The sequence below is a fragment of the Heterocephalus glaber genome, unplaced genomic scaffold (assembly GCF_053883595.1).
Source record: "Heterocephalus glaber isolate CG9 unplaced genomic scaffold, H.glaber_assembly_v1.0 deba00001465, whole genome shotgun sequence".
Classification (NCBI taxonomy): Eukaryota; Metazoa; Chordata; class Mammalia; order Rodentia; family Bathyergidae; genus Heterocephalus; species Heterocephalus glaber.
The window spans coordinates 14,005,823-14,032,690 of record NW_028258312.1 but is presented as its reverse complement, the minus strand read 5'-3'; the positions used below and the strand labels follow the sequence as shown (position 1 = coordinate 14,032,690).

At 35.0% G+C, this 26,868-nt stretch overlaps 1 protein-coding gene across 1 annotated transcript in view; it reads left to right on the top strand.

Annotated features, from left to right (window-relative positions):
- Fam174a (family with sequence similarity 174 member A) overlaps positions 1–22,565 on the top strand; it is a 40,141-nt gene extending 17,576 nt beyond the window's left edge. The window contains exon 3 of the mRNA XM_004841731.3: positions 21,973–22,565. Within this exon, the coding sequence (XP_004841788.2) occupies positions 21,973–21,976 (4 nt within the window). The 3' untranslated portion in view covers positions 21,977–22,565. The remainder of the gene's footprint in view (positions 1–21,972) is intronic.
- Positions 22,566–26,868: the final 4,303 nt, after the last annotated feature.

Below are 26,868 nucleotides of genomic sequence, written 5' to 3'. Positions count from 1 at the left end.
TTGGGCTCTAAAATCTTATATATTTAGAAATAAATGAATTATCAGCATTACTAAAAGCTCCTATGTATACTTTTTAATGTATCTATCAGTAGTGCTAGTAATTAATTCATTTAGCAAAACATTTATTAAATGCCAGTTATATAATAATAATATCAGAGGCTAGGTAGACAAATACAAACAAAAATATATCTGCTTATTAATAATTAATTCTCTTATTAAAACAGTTGAAGTTAAAATACATAAAATCAAAAGTTTATAACATTTCTGATGAAAAGCTCCTGAATGGACTCTAAAGAATTGTATAGTTCTCAATAAGACTAATATTGTGGTTGCTGAGTGTTATTTAGGTAAGAGCAAGATAAAGTTGTTGACTTGAATGTTTACGTTTGAATCATTGTATATAATAGGTACTTGTCTTTATACATTAGAATCAAAGGGAAACTACTAGGAAATAGAGTTGGGAACTAAGGCTTACTGAGGGAATAGCAGATCATTTCTCTCATTAGGACTTTAAGAAAGTGCTGATTAAATAGTATGGCAAGAGTATTACATTTTATATCATTATTATAATTTTTCAAGCTCTTATAGTTATTTTTAAACAAGATAGATACATATGAGGCATCTCTACAAGTAGAAAGGGAAGACAGAAACAAAATTATTAGTAATTCAAAATTAACTACAATGAGACAGTGACTGTGAACCTTGGTTTATCTGTTCAAATATTCTTGATAAATGATAAAGGTTGACATGAGAAGTAACTGTCCCATATTTAGTAATTGTGAAGGGTAATACCTCAAAGATGAAGATCATGCACCATGCTTTGGCAACTGATTTGATAACCTAGAAACATGGTTAAGTTCCTAAATACACCCTACTCACTCTGAATCAAAAAGAAATTAAAAAGCCTGAGCAGACCAATCACAAAAAGTGATTGAATTCATTGAATCAGTCTCATCCCCTCAGCATGTGAGCACCATGGGACTTGTCTGTAATCTCAGCTATTCAGGAGGTGGAGGCAGGAGTATTGTTAGTTCAAGGCCAGCCTGATCAGCATAGTAACAATGCAGTGAGACTCTATCTCAAAAAAAAAAAAAAATCTCTTCAATAAATAGAGCTAAGAAAACTAGATATCTACATGCAGAAGAATAAAATAGAACTAGTTTTTTATGGTGTGTATAAAAAATCAGTTCAAAATGGGTTAAAGACTTAAATTCCATAAAGCTTTTAGAAGAAAACATAGAGAAAAAACTTGATGCTGCTTTGGGCAATCATTTTTTTTTAATATGACCCCATAATTACAGGCAACAAAAGTAAAATACATAATTAGGGTTTTATCAAAGTGAGAAGCTGACACACAGCCAAAGAATTAATCTACAGAGTGAAAAGGCAATTTATGTAAGAGGTGAGAAAGCTACAGCTTGAATATCCTTTATCCAAGATACTTGGAATCAAAAGTACTTCAGATTTTGGATTTTGGAATATTTTCCTGAAGGTTTTGGATTTCAGAGCATTTTGGATTTTAGATATTCAAATTAGGGATTGATAGGTGGGCCCTCCCTTTGTTGTCCCCAACTGCCTGAGTTTCTGAGCTACAAAACCAGTTACAGCCCTTTCCCACACCCGGTTCCCGGGACCTGAGCCCAGGAGCAATGCCTGTTCTGCTAAGACACAGCTCACCAGCCGCCCTGCAGGTCACAGTGGCAGTTGCTGTAGCCCCATCCCCAGCCATTCTCAGGCCCCCCAAGCCTATCGCACTATGCATAAAGGACCTAGCTCAATAAACTTGTACTCTCCTGTGGGGTCACTCCAGGATGTCCTGTCCAACCCCCTGCCCCCCAAATTCAGGGTGGCTGTGTTCTTTATTGGGTCATCACTATTGACTTAAATATATGATTTAATATTTAAAATATATAGTTAATACTTATGAATCAAAGAAAAAGAACTAAAACAGAGAACCCGATTTATAAGTGGGTGGAAGATACTTGCTTACTTGCACCCTGTTTAGGAATATAATTTGATAGAGTCATAATGGAAAACAGTATGAAAATATCTCAAAACATTAAAAATAGAACCTACATTATCCAGCAGTTCAATTTCTGGGCATATATCCAAAGCAAATCAGTTGCCAAAGAGATGTCTGCACTACTATATTCCATGCAGAATTCTTCACAGTACCCAAGGTATAGAAATAACCTAATGTCTAGTGATGGATGAATGGACACACAAAATGTGTAAGGACAATGGATCAAATATATGTAAATGTGTAAAGAAGCAATTGAATAATATTAAGCATAAAAAAAGAAAGAGATCTATAGCTTAGCATACTGGTGCATGCCTGTAATCTCAGCATTCTGGGAGGGAAATTTGTGTCTAGCCTGAGGAACTAAATGAGAACCTGTCTCAAAATGAAAAATAAAAAAGGGTTTGGTATATAGCTCAGTGAGAAGAGGTATGGATCCTGAGATTAGGGACCACGCAGGTGATAGAGATAAAAATTCTCATTTTGTTGGTGTTGTTGTTTTGTGCTGCTAGGGATGGAATCCAGAGGTTCACACATGCTAAGCATATAGTCTGTCACTGAGCTACACACACAGCTTATCCTCTGCTTTAAACAATAATAAACATCCTTAACATAACACACTGATTCTGGCCCTGTACTGTGGTATTTTTTTAAAGTTCAAATAAGTATGAACCCTTTTTTTCTGTCTTTCATTTTGGGTAAAGTGGCCAAAACCCTTTTCTACAACTGGGCAGCATTTTCCAAGAGGTGTAGATTCAGGTGTATTTGTTCCTATGACATCCTTTGTCTTAGAGATTATTTGTTATAAGCATATATACAATCCAGTTACTATTACTTTATTTCAAGGTAATTCAGTGGGCAGGATTTTTGCTAATTTTTTAATGTTTGTACAGTGATATAGATTAAACATGCAAATTCATCAGTGTACTCTACATTCTCAATTTACATTTTGGTAAACATGCATAGAGACCTTATTGTGGTTCACTTTAATAACAAATGGAAATCAAGAATAATACCATTTTTCTCTCTTTTTTTTGGTACCAGGGATCGAACTTGGGACCTTGTGCTTGCAAGGCAGGTGTCAGAACCACTGAGCTAAATCCCCGGCCCTTTCTCTTTTAATAAGTGAAGAAAAAGTTAGTTACTTCTTTGGAAATAGGACTGTAAGATCTTTTAGGATGTGAAAGGGGGCTTGGCTAAAGGGTTCTAGAATACAATCTAAATGTTTATATCTTAATCCCTTGAGTTTAAGTATGCTAAATTACAGGATAAAGAGAAATTAAGATCTGGTACAGCTAACCTTTATTTTATTTAAAACATTAGCTGTCAATTTAAAAAAATTTTTTTAAATTACTTTTATTGGTACATTTTAGGTATACAGTATAATGACATTCATCATTGGAAATTTGCACCTCTACATAATCTCTCTTGGTTCTTAATTTTTACCCCCTTCCCCTGCCTTCCCTTCAACCTCTCCATCCTCCCTATTTACAGACATTGTTTCCATTTTTTCTTTTTCTCATATTAATTCCATTCCCTTCTTTCCTTTCCCCTACCCCTCCCACTTCCCCTTCCCCTTTGCCCCTTTTCTTCCTATTTCACATTATCTATTATACCTTTTAGTCCTTATTTACACTTTCAGTTTCTCTCAACTAGAGAAACTATTTGGTATTTACACGTGTGTCCTATTTATTTCACTTAAGAATATCACCTCAATGTGCATCCATTTAGCTATAAATGTCTCTAATTTCTCATTTTATGTGGCTGATTAGTACTACCTTTTGTAAAAAAAACCCCACATTTTCTTTATCCAGTCTCCAGTTGAAGGGCAATTGGACTCCTTCCAACTTTTAGCTATTACAAATTGTGCTGCTTTGAACATGGGTACACATATATCACTGGTGTGAATATTTTAATTCATTGGGGAACATACCCAGCAGGGGAATAACTGCAGCGAATGGGACTTCCAATCCTAGTTCTTTGAAGTATGTCCATACTGATTTCCACAGTGGTTGCACCAGTCTACGCTCCCACCAGCAGTGGAGCAGTGTTCCTCTTTCCCAACGGCCCCACCAGCATTTGTTATTGGTTGATTTCACATAGCAGCCATTCTTTCTGGGGTGAGGTGGAATCTCAACTTTGTTTTCATTTGGACCTCTCGAATGACCAGTGATGTTGAACATGTTTTCATGTATTTATTTGCTATTTCTACTTCTTTGTGTGAGAAATGTCTGTTCATTTCAGATGCCCATTTTTTGAACCGGGTCTTTAAATTTGGGAGGTCTGAATTTTTTTTTTTTTTAAGTTCTTTATAGATTGAAGATAGTAGACCTTTGTCTGAGGAACAGCAGGTGAAAAATTTTTCCCACATTGTGGGTTGTCTCTTCACACTGTTGGTAGTTTCTCTTGCTGTGTAGAAGCTTTTTAATAAGAAAGGATCCCACTTGTTGATTGTTTGTTCTTGTTCACGGGCAACTGAGATTTTGTTCATAGAATCTTTTCCTACACCAGTGTCTTCAAGAGTTCTACCTAACCTCTGTTCCAGCCAGTTCAGTGTTTCTGTTTTAATATTTAGATCTTTAATCCATTTTTGATTTTAGTTTAGTGCATGGTGAGAGATATAGGACTAGTTTTAATCTTTGGGATGTTGAAACTCAGGTTTTCCGCACCATTTATTAAAGAGGCTATCTTTCCTCCAGTGAGGGTGTTTCGCTCCTTTGTCGAAGATGAGGTAGCTTATTGTGTCTGGAGTTGTTTCTGCATCTTCCAATCTGTTCCACTGGCGCTCAGGTCCATTTTTTTGCAAGTGCCATGCTGTTTTTATCACAGTGGCTTTGTAGTATAGTTTCAAGTTGGGAATTGTGATACCCCCAACCTTGTCTTTATTGCCTAGAATTGCATTTGCTATTCTGAGTATCTTCTTATTCCAAATGAATTTTTGGATTGTTTTCTCTAGGTCTGTGAATTATGCTTCTGGAATTTCAATTGGATTGCATTAAATCTGTATAGCAGTTTTGGAAGTATGACCATTTTCACTGTGTTTATTCTTCCTACCCAGGAGCAAGGGATGTCTTTCCATTTTCTGATATCATCTTCAATCTCTCTTTTCAGAGTGTTACAGTTTTCAGAGAAGAGGACTTTGATTTATTTTGTTAGGTTTATTCCTAGGTATTTCAGTTTTTTGGATGCTATTGTGAAAGGAATTGTTTGCCCTATTTCTCTCTTAGTGAGTCTGTTGCTTGTGTAGAAGAAAGCTATTGATTTTTGTTTGTTGACCAAGTATCCAGCTACTTGACTGAATTGGTTATTAAGTCTAGAAGACATTTGGTGGAGTTCTTGGGGTCTTCTTTATAGAGTATCAGGTCATCTGCAAATAATGACAATTTAACTTCTTAATTTTCTATCTTTATTCCTTTTATTTCTTTCTCTTGTCTAATTGCTGTGGCTAATGTTTCCAAAACTATATTGAACAGGAGTGGTGATAGTGGACATCCTTGTCTTGTTTCTGATTTTAGTGTGAAGGATTTCAGTTTTTGACCATTTGGTATGATATTGGCTGTTGGTTTTTCATAGATGGCTTTTATCAGATTGAGGTAGAAACCGTTTATTCCAATTTTTTGTAGAGTTTTTATCATAAAGTCGTGTTGGATTTTGTCAAATGCTTTTTCTGCATCTATTGAGATGACGATATAGTTTTTTTTCTTGGGTCTATTGATATACTATATTACATTGATTGATGTGCATATGTTGAACCATCCCTGCATCCCTGGGATAAATCCAACTTGGTCAGGGTGTATGATCTTCTTGATGATCTTCTGCATTCTATTTGCCAGTATCTTATTAAGGATTTTTGCATGTATGTTTATTAGTGACATAGGCCTATAGTTCTCTTTTTCGGTTGAGTCTTTCTTTGCTTTGGGGATCAAGGTGATGCTTGCTTCCATGAATGAATTTAGGAGTATTGCTTCCCTTTCAATTTCACTGAAGAATTTAAACAGTAGTGGCAGTAGTTCCTCTCTAAATGTCTTGTAGAATTCAGTAGTGAAGCCATCAGGACCCAGGTTTTTCTTAGTTGGTAAGTTTTTAATTACATTTCAGTGTCATTGATTGATATTGGGTCATTTAAAATTTTTAGGTGTTCTTTGTTCAACTTTGTAAATTCATACTTATCTAGGTATGTGTCCATTTCTTCTTTCTTTTACATCTTATTGGCGTATAGGTTCTTAAATTAGGTATTGATGATCCTCTGGATTTCTGCTGGGTGCATTGTAATTTCACCATTTTCAATCCAATTGCATAGATTTGGGCCTTTTCTTTCCTTTTTCTGACCAGGTTGGCAAAGGGTTTGTCAATTTTGTTGATTCTTTTGAAGAACCAACTCTTGGCTTCACTGATTTTTTGAGTCACTCTCTTAGTCTCCATTGCATTGATTTCTCCTCTGATCTTTACAATTTCCTCCCTTATATGAGTTTTGGGTTTGTCCTGCTCTTCTTTTTCTAGAAGCTTGAGGTTCAGCATCAGGTTGTTTAATTGGGCTTGCTCTGTTTTCCTAATATGCATATTCACTGCTATGAATTTCCCTCATAAGACTTCTTTTATTGAGTCCCATAGATTCCAATATTTTGTATTGGCATTGTCATTTAATTGTAGGAACTGTCTGATTTCTTCTTTAATTTCCTCTGTGACCCATTGGTTACACAAATGTGTGTTGTTCAATTTCCATGTGTTTATGAAATTCTTGCAGTTTCTTTTGCTGTTGATCTCCAATTTCATTGCACTATGGTCTGATAATATACAGTTCCTTTGCACTTACTTGAACATGTTCTATGAGCGAGTTTGTGATCTATTTTAGAGAACAACCCATGTGCAGCTAAAAAGAATGTGTATTCTGGGTTGGGGATTTAGCTCAGTGGTTTCATTGCCTGCGATGCAAGCACAAGGACCTGAGTTTGATCCCCAGTACCAAAAAGAAAAAAGAAAAAAGAATGTGTATTCTGATTTTGCAGGGTGGAACACTCTGTAAACATCTGTTAAGTCCATTTGTTTAAGAGTTTGATTGAGTTCTAGTATTTCCTTGCTTATTTTTTGTCTAATCTATCTATTTGTGACAGTGGGGTATTGCGATCTCCCACTACTATTATATTAGTACTTATTTGATTTTCCATCTCCATTTTTTTTTACATCGTCTAGCAGCTGCTGGATTGATTTCTCATGGTCCTTTAGTACTTTAATGAAATTTTTCTTTTCCTGTTCACTAATTGCAATCTTATCTTCTGTATCTGAAATTCTGTCCTCACATTGGCTCATTCTGTTGCATAAACTTTCAATGGAGTTTTTAATCTTCTGGAAATCTGTTTGCATCTGTTTTATGGATTCCATTTGTTTCCTATGTTGGGATTCCATTGTGTTCCTCAGCTCCTCTATTTTTTTATCTGTGTCCTCTCTAGATTTATTAATCATGTCTTGCACTATGGGCACAATCTCTGCTATTATCTGAGTAATTATTTCTGATTTCATTTTTTTCAGATCCTCTTTTGTTGCCAGTTCAGAGAGTCCAGGTGGTTGAGTATCACATTGTTCCATCTCGTTTCTGTTTGGGGTTGCTTTAGATGATCTGGAAGTGTGGTTTTGAGACTTTTTAAAGTGTCTTCTCATTTCAATGAGGGAGGGGGGTGTGCTGCTGGTGCCTCCACAGCTCACCTCCTGGATGCTCAGGGCAGCTCTGCTTCTGGGCACTGGGGGCTGTGGTACAGTGGCCCAGTAGATTCACCTCCTCAGTGCTGGGGGTGGCTCTGTTCCTAGGTGCTGGCGGGGGGGGGGTATGGTGTCTAGGAAGGTTCACCTCCTCTGCGCTGGGGGAGGCTCTGCTCCTCCATGTTGTGGGCCAAGCTGTCAATTTTTTAAACTATTTTGAAGCATAAATTTGTTTTGTTTTATTTTGGTTTTTCTTTTTTAAAAATTGAGTCTGACTGTGTACATCAGATTGGCCTTGAACTCATAGCAATCCTCCTGATTCAATCTCTTGAGTTCTGGGATTGCAAGCATGCTCCACCACCCCTGGACATTACTACTTTTATTTTCAAGTTTTTTATTTTTGGCCTTTTTTTGGTTTTTTCCCTGATACTAGGGATCAACTCCGGACTTTGAGCTTGCCAGGCAGGTGAGGCGCCCATACTACTATTTTTAAATTAAGAGTTTTACTATGAATTTTTATGTTGAGTTTTGTCAAATGCTTTCTCTATGTGTAAGGAGTTGATTCTCTTTCTCTCCATTTTAATTAGTGAGTGTAGTAAATATAGTATGTTTATTCTTGAATGTTACAACAACCTTATATTTCTTATATAAATCCGACTTTGGCATGATATCTTCTTTATGTTACCACTAATTATTTTCTTTTCCTTTTTTTTTTGTCTCTGGCTACTTTTTTTCTTTTAAAATTATTTTACTAGTATATATTTGCAATACATAATAGATACGTTCATCATGGGGAATTGGTACATACACCCCATCCATTTTGATCCTTTTTATCTCTTCCATAATCATATAAATATAGACATATATATATATGTGGTATATAGAGAGACATATACATCTATGCACGTAAATTATACATTATATGTATGTAGATAATGTCTATATTTTTGTAATGTCTGTCATATTTTGATATTTACTATAAAATATGTTGATAAATGATCCTTTTACATCTATGTTTTTAAAACTTTTTTTAACACTGGTATTATCTCTTCCTGGAATCTTTGATAGAATCCATGAGTGAAACCATCAGAGAATGAACTTTTTTTTCCTCTGGAGGGGAAGACTTTTGGTAACAAATTCAATTTTTTAAAAATAGATTTAAAGGTATTTATATGTTTTGTTTCTTCCTATCTCATTGTTAAATTTTCTTTTTCAAGAAATTTGTCCATAAATTTGGCTTTTTAAAACATTACTCAATAAAGTGGTTGATTATGTGAATAACTTTCACATAACTGATTTTCCTTTTGATCATTTATTTTGTCTATATACAGAGAAAGAGATATATGTAGGTTCTATACTTGAATATATATGTGTGTATATATATCACATTACTTGTATACTAGTGAAGTATTAGGATTGTGCAAAATCTTTTATTAATCCAAGCTATTATCCAATTGTATTTGACATATTGAAATTATTCAGAAGTAGCATTTATTTTTTTCTATTTATTTTATTGCCTTTCTTTACTTGAATTCTCTCTGTTGCTCCTTGCCTCCCATTGTATTCCATTGATTCTTAAAACCAAGCCTTCTGATAACTACATTCATCTTTCTAAAGATACAAAGTAAAGTAGTACAATCGTAGAGAAATTGGGGTCCTTTCTGCTGCTGTTGTTGCTGTTATAAATGATTCTGCTCTTAATTGCCAAGATCACTAAAAATATCCTCCAGTACATGGAGTAGGTTTTATGGCCATTTTTGTAGAAAAACCACTAGTGACAATAGTTGTTTGCATTATATGTTGCTGTACTGATTATATTAGTCACATATTTTGTCAACCAGAGCAAATTAAAGGCAGATATACAAAGACTATCAGGAAACATAAAGCAATTGAAGTTTGGAATCATTGCCCTGAAAGGATCCCTTCAAAAGCAGTTTTTTCTTAGAACTACTAAACTTTTTCTAGAAGCCCTTCAAGCCTTGGGTAAAGACTGCTTATAAGGCTCAGTGATAGAGCTGTTGCTGAGCGCATAGGAGGTGGAGTTCAATCCCTGGCACTGCAAAATAAAAATAAAATAAAATACTGTGAATCCACTCAATCTTGTCAAATGATTTAGCAAATAAAATGTGTAAATATAAAATAGCTGCTTGTTAGTAAATATCTCCTTTAGTGCAGGATTGTTATATGCACCAACACAATCATCAGAATAGTCTTACAAAGTAATTTCTACTATTCTCATTGGAAAGATAGCAAAACTGAGGCTGGAAAGTTCAGGGAACTCTCTGCTTCTCTTCCTAGTGCAATCTTGTTCTGTTTGTTTAATGCTTATTTATGCCTGTAAAGATAATTATTCTCATTCTCTTCATTGTCTTATAACGCTGATTTCCCTTTACTCTTAGTTTTTCCAGTGTGCACCAAAGAAGTCTAGAAGTGAAGAATAGTAAGAGTATGACTTGTTTCTTCCCAGCTGCAGTATAGAGTCTTAGAACTCTACAGTGTAATTAATTTCTAATTATTTTTAGATCATATCTTACTAATGTGGTCTTATTTGTTTGAGATTCTAAAATTAGTTCCACTTTATTTTCCAAAGTCCATCCAAAACATAACAGGATGAAACTCATTTCCAAAGAGGTACATGAGTTTCCTTGCTTACAATTTTATAAAATAAGCTTTTTTGTACTCTTCCTCAGAGGAATGCTTCTAATGTGCCCTTAAATACATGCAAATATTAACAATGATCTTTTGTCATCAGGTTGAAGAAATTATTTTCACTGCTTTTTTGTATTAGATGAAACCGTATGAAAATGCCAATATGTGACTTAAACTAAATTTCCTAAGGGAACTTTTTTTCATATAATAGTGTATTATGGATTGGGCTGAGGCCAGAACCGTGTCTCATGATTGTGACTCCTGTGTCCCTCAGTGCTTCCCAGTATCATGTGCCTCTTTCTGGGCTGATGATTGGATAATGACACTGTTTCCATCATGACAGCCAGTGGAAGTTAGGGTCTGGTTCCCCTTTGTCTCTTATCCTAATTTTGATTACTAAAACATTTTGGACAAAGGAACTATAACACTGAGAATACAATCTCAGTTTTTTACTGTGGTGTAGTTTTCAGCTGCCTCAGAGAGAAAAACTGAAGAGGAATCAGAGATAGCATATGCTGACAAGAAGTTCCCTTCAATTTTCTCAAAAAAAAAAAAAAAATGTTGGAGACAAATACCCTTAGCCACACTCAGAAATACATATTTAAACAGAGCTTTACCAGACAGAGTAATAAATGGAAACAATATATGCATGCTATTATGTCTAATTCCTACTAAATAGTAAAATTATTATTATTATTTATAATGATGTATACTAGAGGACATTTTAAAAATGATAACAGCTTCTAACAGCTAGTACTTCTGTCATTTCAAGTCTAGTCTAGTAATTTCTGTCAAGTACGTAATTTAAAATGATCTAAATTTGCTTTTTGGCTACTTCCTGTTCTGCTTCATTGAATTTAATATTGTATTGTATGTGTTCATTACATTTTGTGCCCAAAGTTATTTGGCCATAAAATACTTTCATTGTGAACATTAGTGTATCAAAATCAGGAAGCAGATTTGATACAACTGTTTAACTAAAAACTCTAATTAAGAAGGTCTTATCCAAATAGTTATCAATTTGAAAGTAGTTGTAATTATAAAGCACTAAATAAATTGTTAAGTATAATGTATTATCAAAATAAACACTGCAATTATTCAGAGTGAGTAGAATATAAGAATGTATTATAGTACTGTTTGTTTTAGAGAGAAATTTATATTTTAAGATGACCAGTGGTTTGTTTCTAGTAAGATAATTCATACTTTATTTTTTGTAAAGGGAACTATTATGTTTGCCTTTTCTTAGATGGGTCACAAACAGAACTTTCATTTAGTTTTTGTTGATGTTTAATGCTTTTCTTTTCTGTGGACATTGGGCCATAAAAGAAAAATTTCTTTACTCCATTAATAACTTGCAACCACAATATAAAAATTTCATAGTCACTAGCCGTATATGGCTTTTGAGAAATTGATATGTGGCTAGTATGACTGAACAAATGAATTTATAATTTTATTTACTTTTTACTAATTGAAATTTTAACCTAAATTGCCATACATGGCTAGTGGCTATTATGTTGAACAACACAGATCTAGATCAAAATCATTTGATCTAATTTCAGCTATTTCTAGTAAGTTAAAATTTTCTCTGGAGACTTATACTATTATTTATTTTATCTTAGACACTATAATTTTAGGCTAAGCACTAGGAAAGGAAAGAAGTAACTGCCTATTTTATTGTGAAGCAATGTAAAACGGTTTTAAATTATGCAAGAATTGTGCACTCTGGCCTCCCAAAATGCTTATATATTTTAATCCCTTCTTGAGAATTTGGCCACATTTACTTGCAGTTGGATTTCTTGCTATGTAGTAGCTTATTAGAACAGAAATGAACAGATTTTATTTATCTAGGTTATAATCCCATCTTGAAATTGTTCTTCGTTTCTTGGCAAGAATGTTTGGAACTGACTGCATCATTCTAGTACTGTAAAATAAATAACTTCCTTTTCTGACATCAAACTCTAGCTTAGTATTCTGTTATATCTTTATATATGCGATAATTTTTGCTTCATTGATTATGCATAACATAATTGTTTTAAAGATTTTTCAAACATCATTAAACTCATCTCTTTTCATACCAGCAGTATTTATGATGCAGTTGAAGTGATAGCAAAATAAACAGCTTTGATCAGCCTTGTGCGTATACAGGCAGTTACATCGGTGTGAGAATTACCACCAGACAGCAATTATAAGATACTGTCACTTGGGCCGGGGATTTAGCTCAGTGGTTCTGTCGCTTGCCTTGCAAGCTCAAGGACCTGAGTTCAATCCCTGGTACCAAAAAAAACAAAGATACTGTCAGTTGGAAGATACCTCCTAAATTCAAAGATGATGAAATAAGAAAAATATTTGTCTTATAAACTATGAACTATAATAGTATCGATAGGAGATGGTGTACCTCCAGTCCTCTACCTTTACTGACCACAGTTGAGGGATAAGACTGCATTTACTAACCTGTCTTTTTGGCCATAAATCCTCCTGTTAATAGATCAACACCTATTTTACTGTGTAATTAATTCCATTCTTTCTCCAGGCTTCTTTGAGTCTACCAGAACCTTTTACAACTTTCATATAATCTCTCCAGGTACTAGGAAATCTTGGATATGTTTTTTCATATCATACTAATTCTCCACATGTTTTTAAACTGCTACAAGATTCCTGAAAAAGAGCAGCTGGGTTAGGGATGACAACTTAGAAGATTACACTGCAGAAGTAGTATTGAATTGCAGTGATTTTTAAAAAAATGTAATAAGATTAAGTAAGAGCCCATGGTATGGAAAGTTGCATGGAAGGAGAGTGGAAACCATGAGCCACAGCATGGCCCTGTTTGAGGATGTGCACAGATCCGAAGCCTCTGTGAATACAGGTCATGCAAAAGCTGACCTGTTGCTGTTGGGGCTGTCATACCAAGGATGTAAATTTTAGCAGTTCAGGTTGCCCACAGATCATCAAACTTGTGAATGAAGGAGTGATACAATCATTTTTAGGTTCTAGAACATTATTCTGCTGACTTTCTTGAAAAAAAAAGAATTGGAGTTTAAATAAAACTAAAGTCTAATATTTTGAGGCTCATTCAGTTTTTCAGAGGAGGTGACACAGCAGAGATAGAGGCTGAGTTAGAAGATGGGGGAATTGAAAACATTGATATGTTTTCGATGTGTGATACAGTGCTTAGGGTTCAGGACATACAAAGTAATTAGGGGTGATCTTCCTACTCCCCCTGGAAAGGTGATGAAGTAGATGACATCATTATTTGATTTAAGTGGATGCAGAGGAAGACAAAGTTTCAAGTGGGAAGATGATTGGCTAAAAATATTTCTTGTGAAGAAAATAGATAAAAATGTCTTCATTATTAAGTTTGGCTTTTAATTTTTTATGCTAGGAAGGAATTGCTACTATGTTCTGTGTAGCACATAGTAGTTGCTGGACAGACTAGAGTTGTGAGGAAATCCAAACCCAAGGAATGCAACATTCTATGCAAAGGACAGTCTTGTGTAAAACTTTCAAGGAAACAGGCATAGTGCAGTAGGATAGATTATGATACACAGTTATCCTTATTCACATTTGCTTTGAGGTTATGATGATCTCAGAATACATTCCTGGAGACACATATTGAAACATTATTTCTTTGTTCCAGGTACTTCTCTGTCAGAAAGTATCCTGTTCCATTTGCTAGGTGTTCTTTAGAATCCCCAACACACTCTCATTCAGAAGGTTTCTGTGGGGTTCCTGGTAGAATTTGGTTGGGTCCTAGTACTTATGTGGGTTTTTTTTCCTACTCTATGAAATGACACTTTTGATTTCACAGATTTATTTTTTTAATAACCTGAAATTTCTTCATCAAATTAAAAATGGGTTTCAAGCATCAAAAGTACAAGAAATTGTAAAATGGGGTCAGAGCATTACATTTTAAAAAAATAATCTGTAATATATATTTGAAAAGATTGAATTTACTCTCAGATTAAAAATATAAGAAGTTCATTACCTTATACTAATCATTTAGAGATCTATTATAGACAGCTAACTAAAGATTTAGATAAGACAATAATATGAAAAAGAGCTTTACTCATTCAGATGTATTTTCAGAGAAGTTCTAAATACTACTCTCCTGTTGATTAACAATGGAGATTTATCAGTTTGTAAACTCTATACATCTTTGAATATAACTTAGTATGACTAAATTTTAAATTAGATGAATGTTATTAGCAGAAGTTTCTTAAAAGCAAAGATTTGGATTAACAATTTCTATGTTTAAAATTATGATCTATAAAAATTTGTATGATAAAGATATCACTTCAGATTACCATAAATCAGTCAATAAGAGAAAAATGAGCAAATTTGTACCATTTCATGTGTTTATTGCATGTGTCTTATGTATGAATAGCCATGTTGTAAATACCACATTGCTAGCACCTAAAGCATTGTGTTTTCATAGACTCTACTTTTAGTCCTGCATCTTTAATTAATTCTCATTTCTGAAAACTTAGAAACAGGATTAGTTAAACAATTATATTTATTTTTTTCCTTAAATTCTTTTACTGGTACATTTTAGGTATACATTTACATTTATCATTGGGTACTTGTACCTTTACATGATGTATCTTGGTTCTTAATTTTTCCCCATTTCTTGTCCTTCCTTCACCCCCTCCACCCTTCCCTAACAAAGTCTATTTACAAAGACTTTGTCTCCATTTTTTCCTTTTCTCATAATTTTTCCTTTCCCTTCTTTCCTTTCCCCTACCCATCCCACTTCCCCTACTCCTTTGGACCTTTTCTTCCTATTCCCCATTATCAGTTATTAATTTCAATCATTATTTACACTTTCAGTTTCTCACACTAGAGAAACTGTTCGGTATTTACACATGTGCATCCCATTTATTTCACTTAAGAGTATGGCCTCAATATGCATTCATTTAGCTATAAATGTCTCTAGTTCCTCATTCTTTATGGCAGAGTAGTACTCTTATTTTATTTTAAAAAACCACATCTTCTTTAGCCAGTTTCCAGTTAATGGGCACTTGGGCTGTTTCCAAGCTTTAGCTTTACAAACTGTGCCACTATAAACATGGGTGCACATATATTGCTGTGGTATGATTCTTTTAATTCTTTTGAGAAGATAGCCAGCAGGGGAATAGATGGGTCAAATGGGACCTGTTGTCCTAGTTCTTTGAGGTATCTCCACACTGATTTCCACAGTGGTTGCACCAGTCTGCAACCCCACCAAAAATGGAGAAGGGTTCCTTTCTCCCCACAACCGCCAACATTTGTTATTGGTTGCTTACTTGATAGCAGCCATTCTTTCTGGGGTGAGGTGGAATCTCAGTGTTGTTTTCATCTCCATCTCTCAAATGACCAATGATGTTGAACATTTTTTCATGTTCTTATTTGCTGCTTTTACTTCTTTGTCTGAGAAATGTCTGTTCATTTCAGATGTCCATTTTTGAATTGGGTCTTTAAATTGGGGGGGGGCTCTGATTTTTTTTAAGTTCTTTATATATTCTAGATTACAGTAGTCCTTTGTCTGAGGTACAGATGCTAAAATTTTTTCCCATATTGTAGGTTGTCTCTTAGCTCTGTTAGTGGTTTCTCTTGCAGTGCAGAAGCTTTTTAATAAGAAGAGATCTCAGTTGTGGATTCTTTGTGCTAATCCCATGGTACTGAGGTTTTGTTCATAAAGTCTTTTCCTATGCCAATGTCTTCAAGAGTTCTACCTAACTTATCTTCCAGCAAGTTTAGTGTTTCTGTTTTAATATTTAGATCTTTAATCCACTTTGATCTTAGTTTAGTGCATGGTGTTAAATATGGGTCTAGTTTTAATCCTTGGCAGGCTGAAATCTAGTTTTTCCAACACCGTATATTAAAGGGGCTATCTTTCCTCCAGTGAGGATGGTTGGCTCCTTTGTCAAAGATGAGGTGGCTGAGGGGCCGGGGATTTAGCTCAGTGTTTCCGCCACCTGACTCGCAAGTTCGAGGACACAAGTTTGATCCCCAGTACCAAAACAAAACAAAAAACAGATGAAGTGGCTGAGTATGTCTAGAGTTGTTTCTGGACCTTCTAATCTATTCCATGATCATCAGGTCTGTTTCTTTGCCAGCACCATGCTGTTTTATCACAGTAGCTTTGCAGTGTAGTTTCAAGTTGGGGATTGTGATACCCCCTGCCATGTGTCTGTTGCCTAGAATTTCCTTGGGTATTCTAGGTCTCTTCTGATTCCAAATGAATTTTTGGATTGTTTTCTCTAGTTCTGTGAAATATTTTGTTGCAATTTCAATCAGCATTACATTAAATCTATATATCAGTTTTGGAAGTATGGGCATTTTCGCTATATTGGTTCTTCATACCCAGGAACAAGGGATGTCGTTCCATTTTCTTATATCTTCTTTGATCTCTTTTTTTCAGAGTGCTGTAGTTTTCAGTGTAGAGGTCATTTGCTTCCTTTGTTAGATTGATTCCTATATATTTAATTTTTTGGATGCTATAGTGAAAGGAATTGTTTCCCTAATTTCTCTCTCAGTCTGTTATTTGAGTACAAGAAGGCTATTGTTTTTGAGTGTTGACTTTGTATCCAGCTACTCTACTGAATCTCTCAATTATGTCTAGACGTCTTTTGGAAGAGTTTTTTAGTTCTTCTGTGTAGAGTATCATATCATCAGCAAATAATGACAGCTTAACTTCTTCCTTTCCTATCTGTTCTCCTTTTATTTCTTTCTCTTTTCTAATTTCTGTGGCCAATGTTTCCAGAGCTATATTGAATAGGAGTGGTGATAGTGTACATCCTTTTCTTGTTCCTGATTTTAGGGTGAAAGTTTTCAGTTTTTGACCATTTAGTATGATGTTGGCTATTGATTTTTCATAGATAGCCTTAATCAAGTTGAGATAAAGACCTTCTATTCCATTTTTCTGTGGGGTTTTTATCATGAATGGGTGTTGGATTTTGTCGAATGCTTTTTCTGCATCTATTGAGAAGATCGATCATATGGTTTTTGTCCTTGGCTTGGTTAATATAGTGTATTACATTTATTGATTTATTTATGTTGAACCATCCTTGGATCCCTGGGATAAATCCAACTTGGTCAGGGTGTATGATCTTCTCAATGACCCTCTATATTCTGTTTGCCAGTATCTTGTTGAGGATGTTTGCATCTGTGTTCATTAGGCAGATTGGCCTGTAGTTCTCTTTTTTGGTTAGGTCTTTCACTGGTTTTGTAATCAAAGTAACACTTACTTGCAGGAATGAATTTGGAAGTATTGCTTTCCCTTCAATTTCATTGAAAAATTTAAAGAGTAATAGTGATAGTTCTTCTCTAAATGTCTTGTAGAATTCAGCAGTGAAGTCATGAGGACCTGGGCTTTTCTTTGTTGGAAAATTTTTAATTATGTTTTCAATTTCACTGTTTGTAATTGGAGTGTATCAAGTTTCTATATCTTCTTCATTTCACTTTGGCAAATCATATGTATCTAGGAATCTGTCCATTTCTTCAGTGTTTTCCATTTTATTAGAGTACACATTCTCAATTAGTTATTGATGATCTTCTGTATTTCTGCTGGATCTGTTGTGACTTCAACTTTTTCATTCTTAATTGCATGGATTTGAGCCTTTTCTTTCCTTTTTTTGATAAGGTTGGCTAAGGGTTTATTGATTTTATTTATTATTTCAAAAAACCAGAGCCGGAGATTTAGCTCAGAGGAGGGGCCGAGGATTTAGCTCAGTGGTTCCACCACCTGCCTTGTAAGCACAGGGTCCCAAGTTTGATCCCTGGTGCCAAAAAAAAAAAAAAAAAAAAAAAAAAAACCTCTTCGATTCATTGATTTTGTTTTGTATCATTCTCTTAGTCTCCATTGCATTGATTTCTGCTCTGATCTTCATAATTTCCTCTCTTATACAATCTTTGGGTTTGTTATGCTCTTCTTTTTCCAGGAGATTGAAGTTCAGCATTAGGTTGTTTATTTGAGCTCTCTGTTTTCCTAATATGGGTATTCACTGCTATGAATTTCCCTTGTAGAACTGCTTTCATTTTGTCCCATAGATTCCTATATGTTGGACTGGCATTATCATTTACTTGTAGAAACTGTCTAATTTCTTCTTTAATTTCCTCTGTGACCCATTGGTTGTTCAGGAGAATGTTATTCAATTTCCATGTGTTTTGGGGGGTTTTGCAGTTTCTTATGCTATTGATCTCCAATTTTATTGCACTTTGATCTGATAATATACTGGGGGTAACTTCAGTTATTTTGCATTCACTTAAACATGCCCCATGAGCTACCATATGGTTTATTTTGGAGAATGACCCATGTGCAGCTGAAAAGAATGTATATTCTGATTTTGTGTGGTCAAACACTCTGTAGACATCTATTAAGTCCATTTGTTCAAAAGCTAGGTTCAGTTCTAGAATTTTGGTGTTGATTTTTTGTCCAGATTATCTGTCTATTTGTGACAGTGGGGTATTGAGTTCCCCCATTACAATTGTATTAGTGCGTATTTGGTTTTTCATGTCCATTAATATTTGTTTTGTATAGTTGGGGGCATTCATATTTGGTGCATATATGTTTAGGATTGTCATCTCTTCCTCTTGGATTGTTCCCTTCACAAGGATATAGTGACCATCTTTGTCTCTCTTAATTAGTTTTTGTTTTAAATCTATTTTGTCTGCAAATAAGATTGCTACCCCTGCTTTTTTCCAAGTTCCTGTCACATGGAGAACTGTTTTCCATCCTTTTACTTTCAGTCTATGAATGTCTTTTTTAATTAGGTGTATTTCTTGTATACAGCATATTGTTGGATTTTGCTTCTTAATCAATTCTGTCAGTCTATTTCTGTTGATTTGTGAATTGAGGCCATTAACATTGATGGTTATAGTTGATAAATATTTACTCATCCTTACCATGATGTTTTACTTTTGTTGGCTCTTTTCCTTTTTATTTTTCCCCATTTCCCTTTAGTTTCTTGCTTTTCCTGGTGGCTTTGCTCTGGTGGTCCTCATGGAGTTGTGACCTTCATTGTCTTTTTCTAGGATATTGTTTAGAATTGTTTGGAGTGCTGGTTTGGTGTTCATGAAATTTCTCAGGTGTTCTTTGTCATGGAAGTATCTAAATTCCCCATCAATTTTGAAATATAATTTTGCAGGATACAGCAGTCTAGGTTGGAAGCTATTTTCTTTCAGGGCTTGCCAGTACTTCACTCCAGGATCTGCTTAACATGAGGGTTTGTGTTGAAAAGTCTGCTGTGATTCTGATGGGCTTTCCTTTGTAGGTGATTTCTTTTCTCTAACTGCTTATAGGATTTTGTTCTGGGATCTTGACTATTATATGTCTAGGTGTAGCTTTTTTTTGATCATGTTTAGTTGGAGTTCTGTATGCCTCAGTTATCTGTATGTCAAATTCTTTACCTCTGGGAAGTTTTCTACTATTCTGTGAACAGATTTTTTATGTCATTTGTACTTTCTCTTGCTTTTTCATGGACTCCTATCAGTCTTATGTTATTCCTTGCATCATCTAGCAGCTGCTGGATTGATTTTCTCATTGTCTCTTACTATTTTGAAGAAATATCTGTTTTCATGGTCACTAACCACAATCCTGTCTTCTATATCTGATATTCTATCTTCACAATTGCTCAGTGTGCTGTGAGTGCTTTCAGTGGAGTTTTTAATCTCCTGAATATCTGTTTGAATCTGTTTCATGGATTCCATTTCTTTCCTATGTTTTGCTATCATGGTTTCCATTTCTTTCTTATGCTGGATATTCATGGCTTCCAGCATGTTTCTGAGCTCATCGATTTTTTTTATCTGTTTCTGTTCTAGAGCCTCTAATCATGTCTTTCATTCTGTCCACCATCTCTGTAGTTATCTGGGAAATTATTTGTTTTGAATTTTTCTAGAGCCTCATTCATCTGTTTTGTTACTTCCTGTGCTATCAGTTCAGGGTGTCCAGGTGGTTGATTATCAGACTTCTCCACCTCATTTCCCCCAGAATTTGCCTTTTGCCAACTGGAAGTCTGTGTTTGTGTCCTGCTAACGTGTCTTCTCATTTTTAATTCTGTTGATGGTGCTGTTTTCTGCTTTAATTCCTGTGCTGATACTCCAATATTTCTTATTTTGAGTATCTTTATTACTGGTGTTTAGAGTCCCTATGGAGTGATTGCTTCTCAGAGATATGTTCCAGGTATAGCTGGACTTTTTAGGCTTTGAGTCTCTAATGACTCTTAGGCAATCTCATTTTCAGTGTACTAGGGAGGACAACTGATTAGATAAATCACAACACCTTAACCCAATTGACACAATTAGCATCAAACACAGCTTAGAAAATGACAATTTGTGGTAGCAGTGAATCTGTCCCTTAAACTTCGAGAGCTAGATCAAAATATGTTTGTAGTAAGTAGACCCTTCAATATGGCAAATTTACCCTTTGGGATAAGAATTTAGGAGGGGTTGGGGAGGGAAGGGTAGAGAGACAGAGGGAGAGGAAAAGGTTAGAGGTGAGGCTAGAGGACACAGGAAGGTCATGCAAATTGTTGGGATGTGTTGAAGATAGGAAAAGACAGAACAAAAGAACAGAGAAAGTACAGAACAAACTGACAACAATCGGGAAGCTAGAAATTGTGTTCACCTTCATATAAAAGTGACAGTCAAGAGGATAGAGTGAGAGAAAAAATTCAGAATGGGACAGGAACAGGAACAAAGAGGGAGAGAAATATAGAGCCAGACGGGATAGAGAGAGGAAAAAAAGAATATATATAAATATAAAACAAAACAAACAAACAAAAAAAGGTCTCCCTCAGGATATGTCTCTGGTAGGAAATGTGGGCAGCAGTGTGCAGGTCTAAGTGGATTAGTCTCAGCAAGCCAGCTGTAGTCTACTGAGACTCAGGCTGATTTCAGGCTGCAAGGTCTGAGTTGAGGTCCCTGACCTCCTGCAGGATTCAACTCTGCAAGGTTCTACTTCAGGTTCCAGCTGTCCTCCCCCTCAAGTGAGCCTGGGTTTCTATGGGAGGTGCTGGTCCCATCAACTTACCAACCACAATGATCCAGTGTGCTTTTATTGAATAGTTTTCTTCACTTTCCCAGTGGGCTTCAGTTTTCATTGGGGAGCATAAGAAAGGCCCTTTCTGTTGTTCACTTCTGCTCTACTGGGGTTCATAACCATGGCCTTTATGTTCCCCCCTGGTGCCTCTGCTGTGCGGATTCAGATGCAACATGCGGCGTCCCCGTGGCATGGTCCAGGGGGCCACGGAGTTTGTGGGACTGGGTTCTGGCAGGCGTGCACTGCTGGCATCCATGGGTAAACAATTATATTTAAAGAAACTATATACTAACAACTACAGAGGATACATAAGTCAGTTGAAGTCACTTATGAGTGTTACGGGAGGATGTAATTTTATTGTGATTATAGCATGTTCTCTAATTACCAATAAAATTATATATGAAATTTCTTTGAAAAGTTAGTTATTATTCAAAGGATAATATCTGAAGTAATATAAAGTAATCATGTTTTATTGGAGTCTTTTGTTATAATTTGTTTAGATTAAGTACTTTTTATTCTACTCTCTGAATCCTGAATGTTTTAAAATGTTTCAGTTCAGTACAAAAGTGACATTTATAATGTTCTTTTCTTGCAGATAAGAATGTGCCTTTTGATGAACAGACTTCATCTTTCTACCATGAAGAGCAGAGTTTCTATGTTTAAGGAATAAGAAGCCACTATATCAATGGGGGAGGGGTATTTAAGTCATATACATTATGACCTTTAATTTTGTATTGCTGCAATAAATGCCACAGTTTGTTATTTTTTTGTATGTGTGTACAGAAATGCTCTATTAATGGACTTAATGTTAGGGATAAACTGTATTGTAATAGTTTATTTGAAATTTTTCTTTAAAGCAGGATTTTTTCTCATGAGTTTTTGTTTTTTGCTTGCCATATTATTGTAAACTTTTCTGTACTAATCAGTTAATGTATTTTTGCTAGTATCATATTTTAAAGAAACATAAAACCTAACAATAGTCTAGTATGTAAAAATAATTAAATTGTCCTTTACTGAAATATATTTCCCATTTCTGTGGGGAGAAGAAGCCAAATTTATTATGCTGTTTGGATTTTTTAAAATATTAATAAATTAGTTATTGTATGCAATACAATACATGTGATCTAAAATTCTTTTAATGTGGTACACACACAATATGTTTAAAATATAAACCTAAAGACTATAAAATTATGTATGAATACATGTATTTTATATGACTTCTAGTAAAAATCTTTTCAGAAAGTCTTTTCATCTTTTAGTAACTTCCACATACTTGTACATGGTACAAAATAAAATAAAAACTGTGATGCCTCTATTAAGTGATATAGTAAATACAGAGTGAGATACAAGTATCTAATGTGATTAGATATTTTATACATATGTTAATTTTAAAATTATATTTATTCATAATATAGTGTGAGACAGAATTAATGGCAAAATAATGGTATGGTTCTATAGCAAAGTGAGGAATTAAAGTAAATGCATTTCCTTTGAAGTCAAGAGTGTTATGTAGACACTGACTTCATCATCTCCAAATGAATTAACCTCATTGAGCTTCATTTTTTCCCATTGTAAAAGTTAGATAATCTATACAAAAAATGAATGATAAACTCAGTTGCTTTGTGATGATAGGATTTAAATGTGTGTATCAGTAAGAACAGATTAGGATAGATATACAGTATTACAAGATAGCCCTGAATTGTAGTGGGTTATAGCAAATATTTATTTCTCACTCATGCCACATGTATATTATGAGTTCTGATTCCTCTCTTTATTATTTCTCTGGACCAAAGTTGCTGAAGAAACCCTGCTTCCAATATTGTCTTATAACTAAACAGACATGATGAACCATATGGTACCTTATAGGCTTCTGCTTCAAATTGAGAATCTTAATTCCAGTTACATTTTATTGATCAAAAACCTCTTAGGCCACTCTAGACTTCAATAAAACAAGGATAGATAATCTTCTATCAAGGAAAAAATTTATATTTGTCCACCCAAAATGTCAAATTGGGGCTAGGAATGTAGCTCAGTGTTAGAATGCTTACTTAGCATGCATGAGATCCTGTACTTGTTTCTCTGCACCAGGAAACACACACACTCACACACACACATGCTCACAATACCAAAACAGTTTTATTTATATGTCAACTGCTTTTGCACAATGAGTCAGGTCATCTTTATTTCAGCATATATATATATATATATATATATATATATATATATACATAGTGTATAAGCAGGCACTAAAAAGGACATTTCTTATTCCAAAGGGATCAGCTTTCTTCTCCTTTCATTAATAGTAACTACGAGGAAATACTTTCCTGGCATGCTGACTCAGCTTTTAATTTCCAAGGAAGCCAATATTCCAAGTTTCTTATATAAAATTATTCTATTTTAAATTGATATTTACAGAGAACACATTGATATCTACAGAGCCCCATACTTCAGGAGAAAAATACATAGATTAAAAAAAAATACATAAGATTTGGGGGTAATTTATGGATGTGTACAATGAATCGGAAGTTTCTGACCGCCACTGTGGTCAGAAATTCAAGTAGTTTATTTCTTCTTAATCATTTTTAATTAACACATACATAGTCATTTGTGTCATTCAGCTTTCCTGTCACTGAGACATGACATCAAGATGCCCACAGCTTAAAGGAGGAAAACTTTAGCTTGTTTCAGGAGATTCGGTACATGGTTACCAGGCTCCAAAGAGGAAACATCATGGCAGAAGACAGGAAAGTTGTTTGGTTTATTTGGCTGAGTTGCAGAACAAGGAAACCATGCCAGAAAGGAATATGCCAGGGACCATAATATATATTACTCAAGGCCAGGCTGCCATGTCCTACACAAATACCCGGGAGGGAATTTTGTAATCCTCTAGTCCTTTCATAATCCAGTGAAGTGGATATATCAGGATTAATGGTCACAATTGACCCTTTATCAATTTTACATCCAAATATGCCTTAAATCATACTCAATCTACAAAACAGACAATAGGAAGTTCATAATTTCACCTACCATACAACTATCTCACATACAACCTAGAAATGCAATCATCCCTTTTTCAAAATCTCAGTGATTCAACCATGTTTCAAAAGTCCAATTCTAAGTTTCTTCTAAGACTTAGGCAAACTCTAAGCTGAGAAAAATCTGGAAAAATCAAAAACAAGTTGCCTGACCCAAAGGTACAATGACACAGGTTAAACATTTTCATTCTAAAATGGAGAAATGAGATAAGAAAAAAGGAATATGACTGAAGCAAAACCACAACCTAGGAAGACAAACATTAAGTCCTGAAGCTTTACATCTAGTACCCTGGATACCATGGTAAAATGTGAGTTCTAAAGGCCTTGGGTAACCCTACCCCAACAGCCTTGCCAGCTGCAGCCCATGAGACCTCTGTCTTGTACTGGCTTCACTCATGCCCTACAGCTTTTTGATCAGCCTATGTTTCACATTCCTTGTACTTTCTGTAACTTCCTGGGGTCTCCAGTGCACATTCAGTTATATTCCCACAGCTTCATGCACAGCCCTCTTGGGGATTCCTTTCCTGGCCTATCAGGCTTTCCTTTAAAATCTGGATGGAAGGCTCCCTGACATCACAGCTCTTTCATTCTATAGGACAGTAAAACTACCTTCATGTGGACAATGCTGACATCAGCTGTCTGAAAGCAGTAGCCAGGGACCCTTGGACCATGACTGTACTTGCTTCTGAGTGCATGGATGGCTGAATTGAGTGCTGGAAAACCAACTCCCTAGGAGGATCTTCTGTAGCAGGAGTCCCAGGAATTCTCTTATCAAATGAGAAGTTAACACCCTTTGAGGCTGCCATGGGTCAAGGTCTTGCTGATTCTTAAAATGCCCTCAAGGGATCTCTTTTTGTCCCTGTACAAACTACTTGGCTTCTTTTTAATTGTACTAATATCATTAGCACCCACACATTCTTTACCTCCAACTTTATGCATAGTTCCTTCTGGGACAAAATTTTAAGTTTTGCAAAATTTTCTTTTCATTCTACTTTTGCCCCTTGTTCTGACTATAAATCTGGTATACACTCTTCAAGGCAGAAACTTCATGCCAGGCGGGCATGGCAGAGCAAAGCTTCTTAGTACAGAGCATGGGAATAATACAGGAAGGAATAGGTGTGGGACCATATAGAGTACACAAGGCCATTCCTCCTTTAACCACCCAGGCACACCTGGGAGTGTGCTCTATTATATAGGTTCCTTCAGTACCCATTCAATATTAGAACAGATAAAAAAAACTTATGCAAGTAGTTTTTCTCAAATTGGCTTTTTTAAACAATGCAAATTCGAAATTCCTCATATTTTTTTCTTAATCTGTTGAGACTTTTTTTGGGTATCCTGGGTACCCATCTGTTGCTTAAAAATATTGGAAGTTCATTTTCTCTCTGACTTTGCTCACCTCCCTGTTTGAAAAAAAAAAAAAAAAAAAAAAAAAAAACTTGACAGAGTGCAACTTTGGCTGATTTTTCCTAACTCTGTCTCCAAAGCAGGGTTGACAACATCTAAGCCCCTAACTTTAGCTCTCATCATTTATTCTTGTCTTTCTCACTGAATATATTGTCGCATGGTTTTATTTTTTAATTCTCTACAGTGAAGCAGATTTTGATAGATAAAGGTAGATTAATCAACATTATTTCTCACATCCACAGAGGTCTACAGATTATTGCTCTTATCCTATTTGTCTGTCAAAACACCACTGAATATTTCTAGCAAAAGCATCTGAACTCTGAATACCTGCTGACAGTTTTATTTACCTCTAGCTTCCTCATGATGTAAAGGGTATAAAATATCTAAAGAACTGAAAGCCAGTACTATTAGTAGGACCAAAGGCACTGTAATTCATAGAAGTTTTGATGAACAAGATGACTTCTGTAGGAAGTATGATGGTTCTGAGGCTACAGGATTTTAACAAATTATCTACATCTATACCTATACCTATACCTCTCTGGCCACCAATTCTCCCTTATTCTGAATTTTATCCTTGAGCCAATTCAGATCCCCAACAGCTATACAACTTGACTACATTGTTTTTTATCTTGTAGCTATCTGGCATTATGCCATTACTGAAGAGAAGTGTTTTAAAATACATAGTTAGAAAAGATAAGCTTATATTTAATTTGTTGGTATTAAGAGTGTTGTATACCATACTATGTCCTTTTTAAAATAAGGATTAATGAGAAATATTTAGTTACATTCACTATCAAAATTGATTGAATTTCTACTAAGCAGATAGTTTGATTTTTACTTTGTATATGCTGGGAACTTGGTTATTCTATAACTGATTCTTTTTCTTTTCCCACAAAACAATTCTTTTCCGAATTGAGCCGGCAGCCTCTACTTTGCAAATTACAAGATATTATCTGTATGTATTCACTGAGCCACTGGAGGACCAGTGTGGTACTTGGCTACATGCAACACAAACTCAAATAAGAGTTTGTTTTATCTAATACCTGATG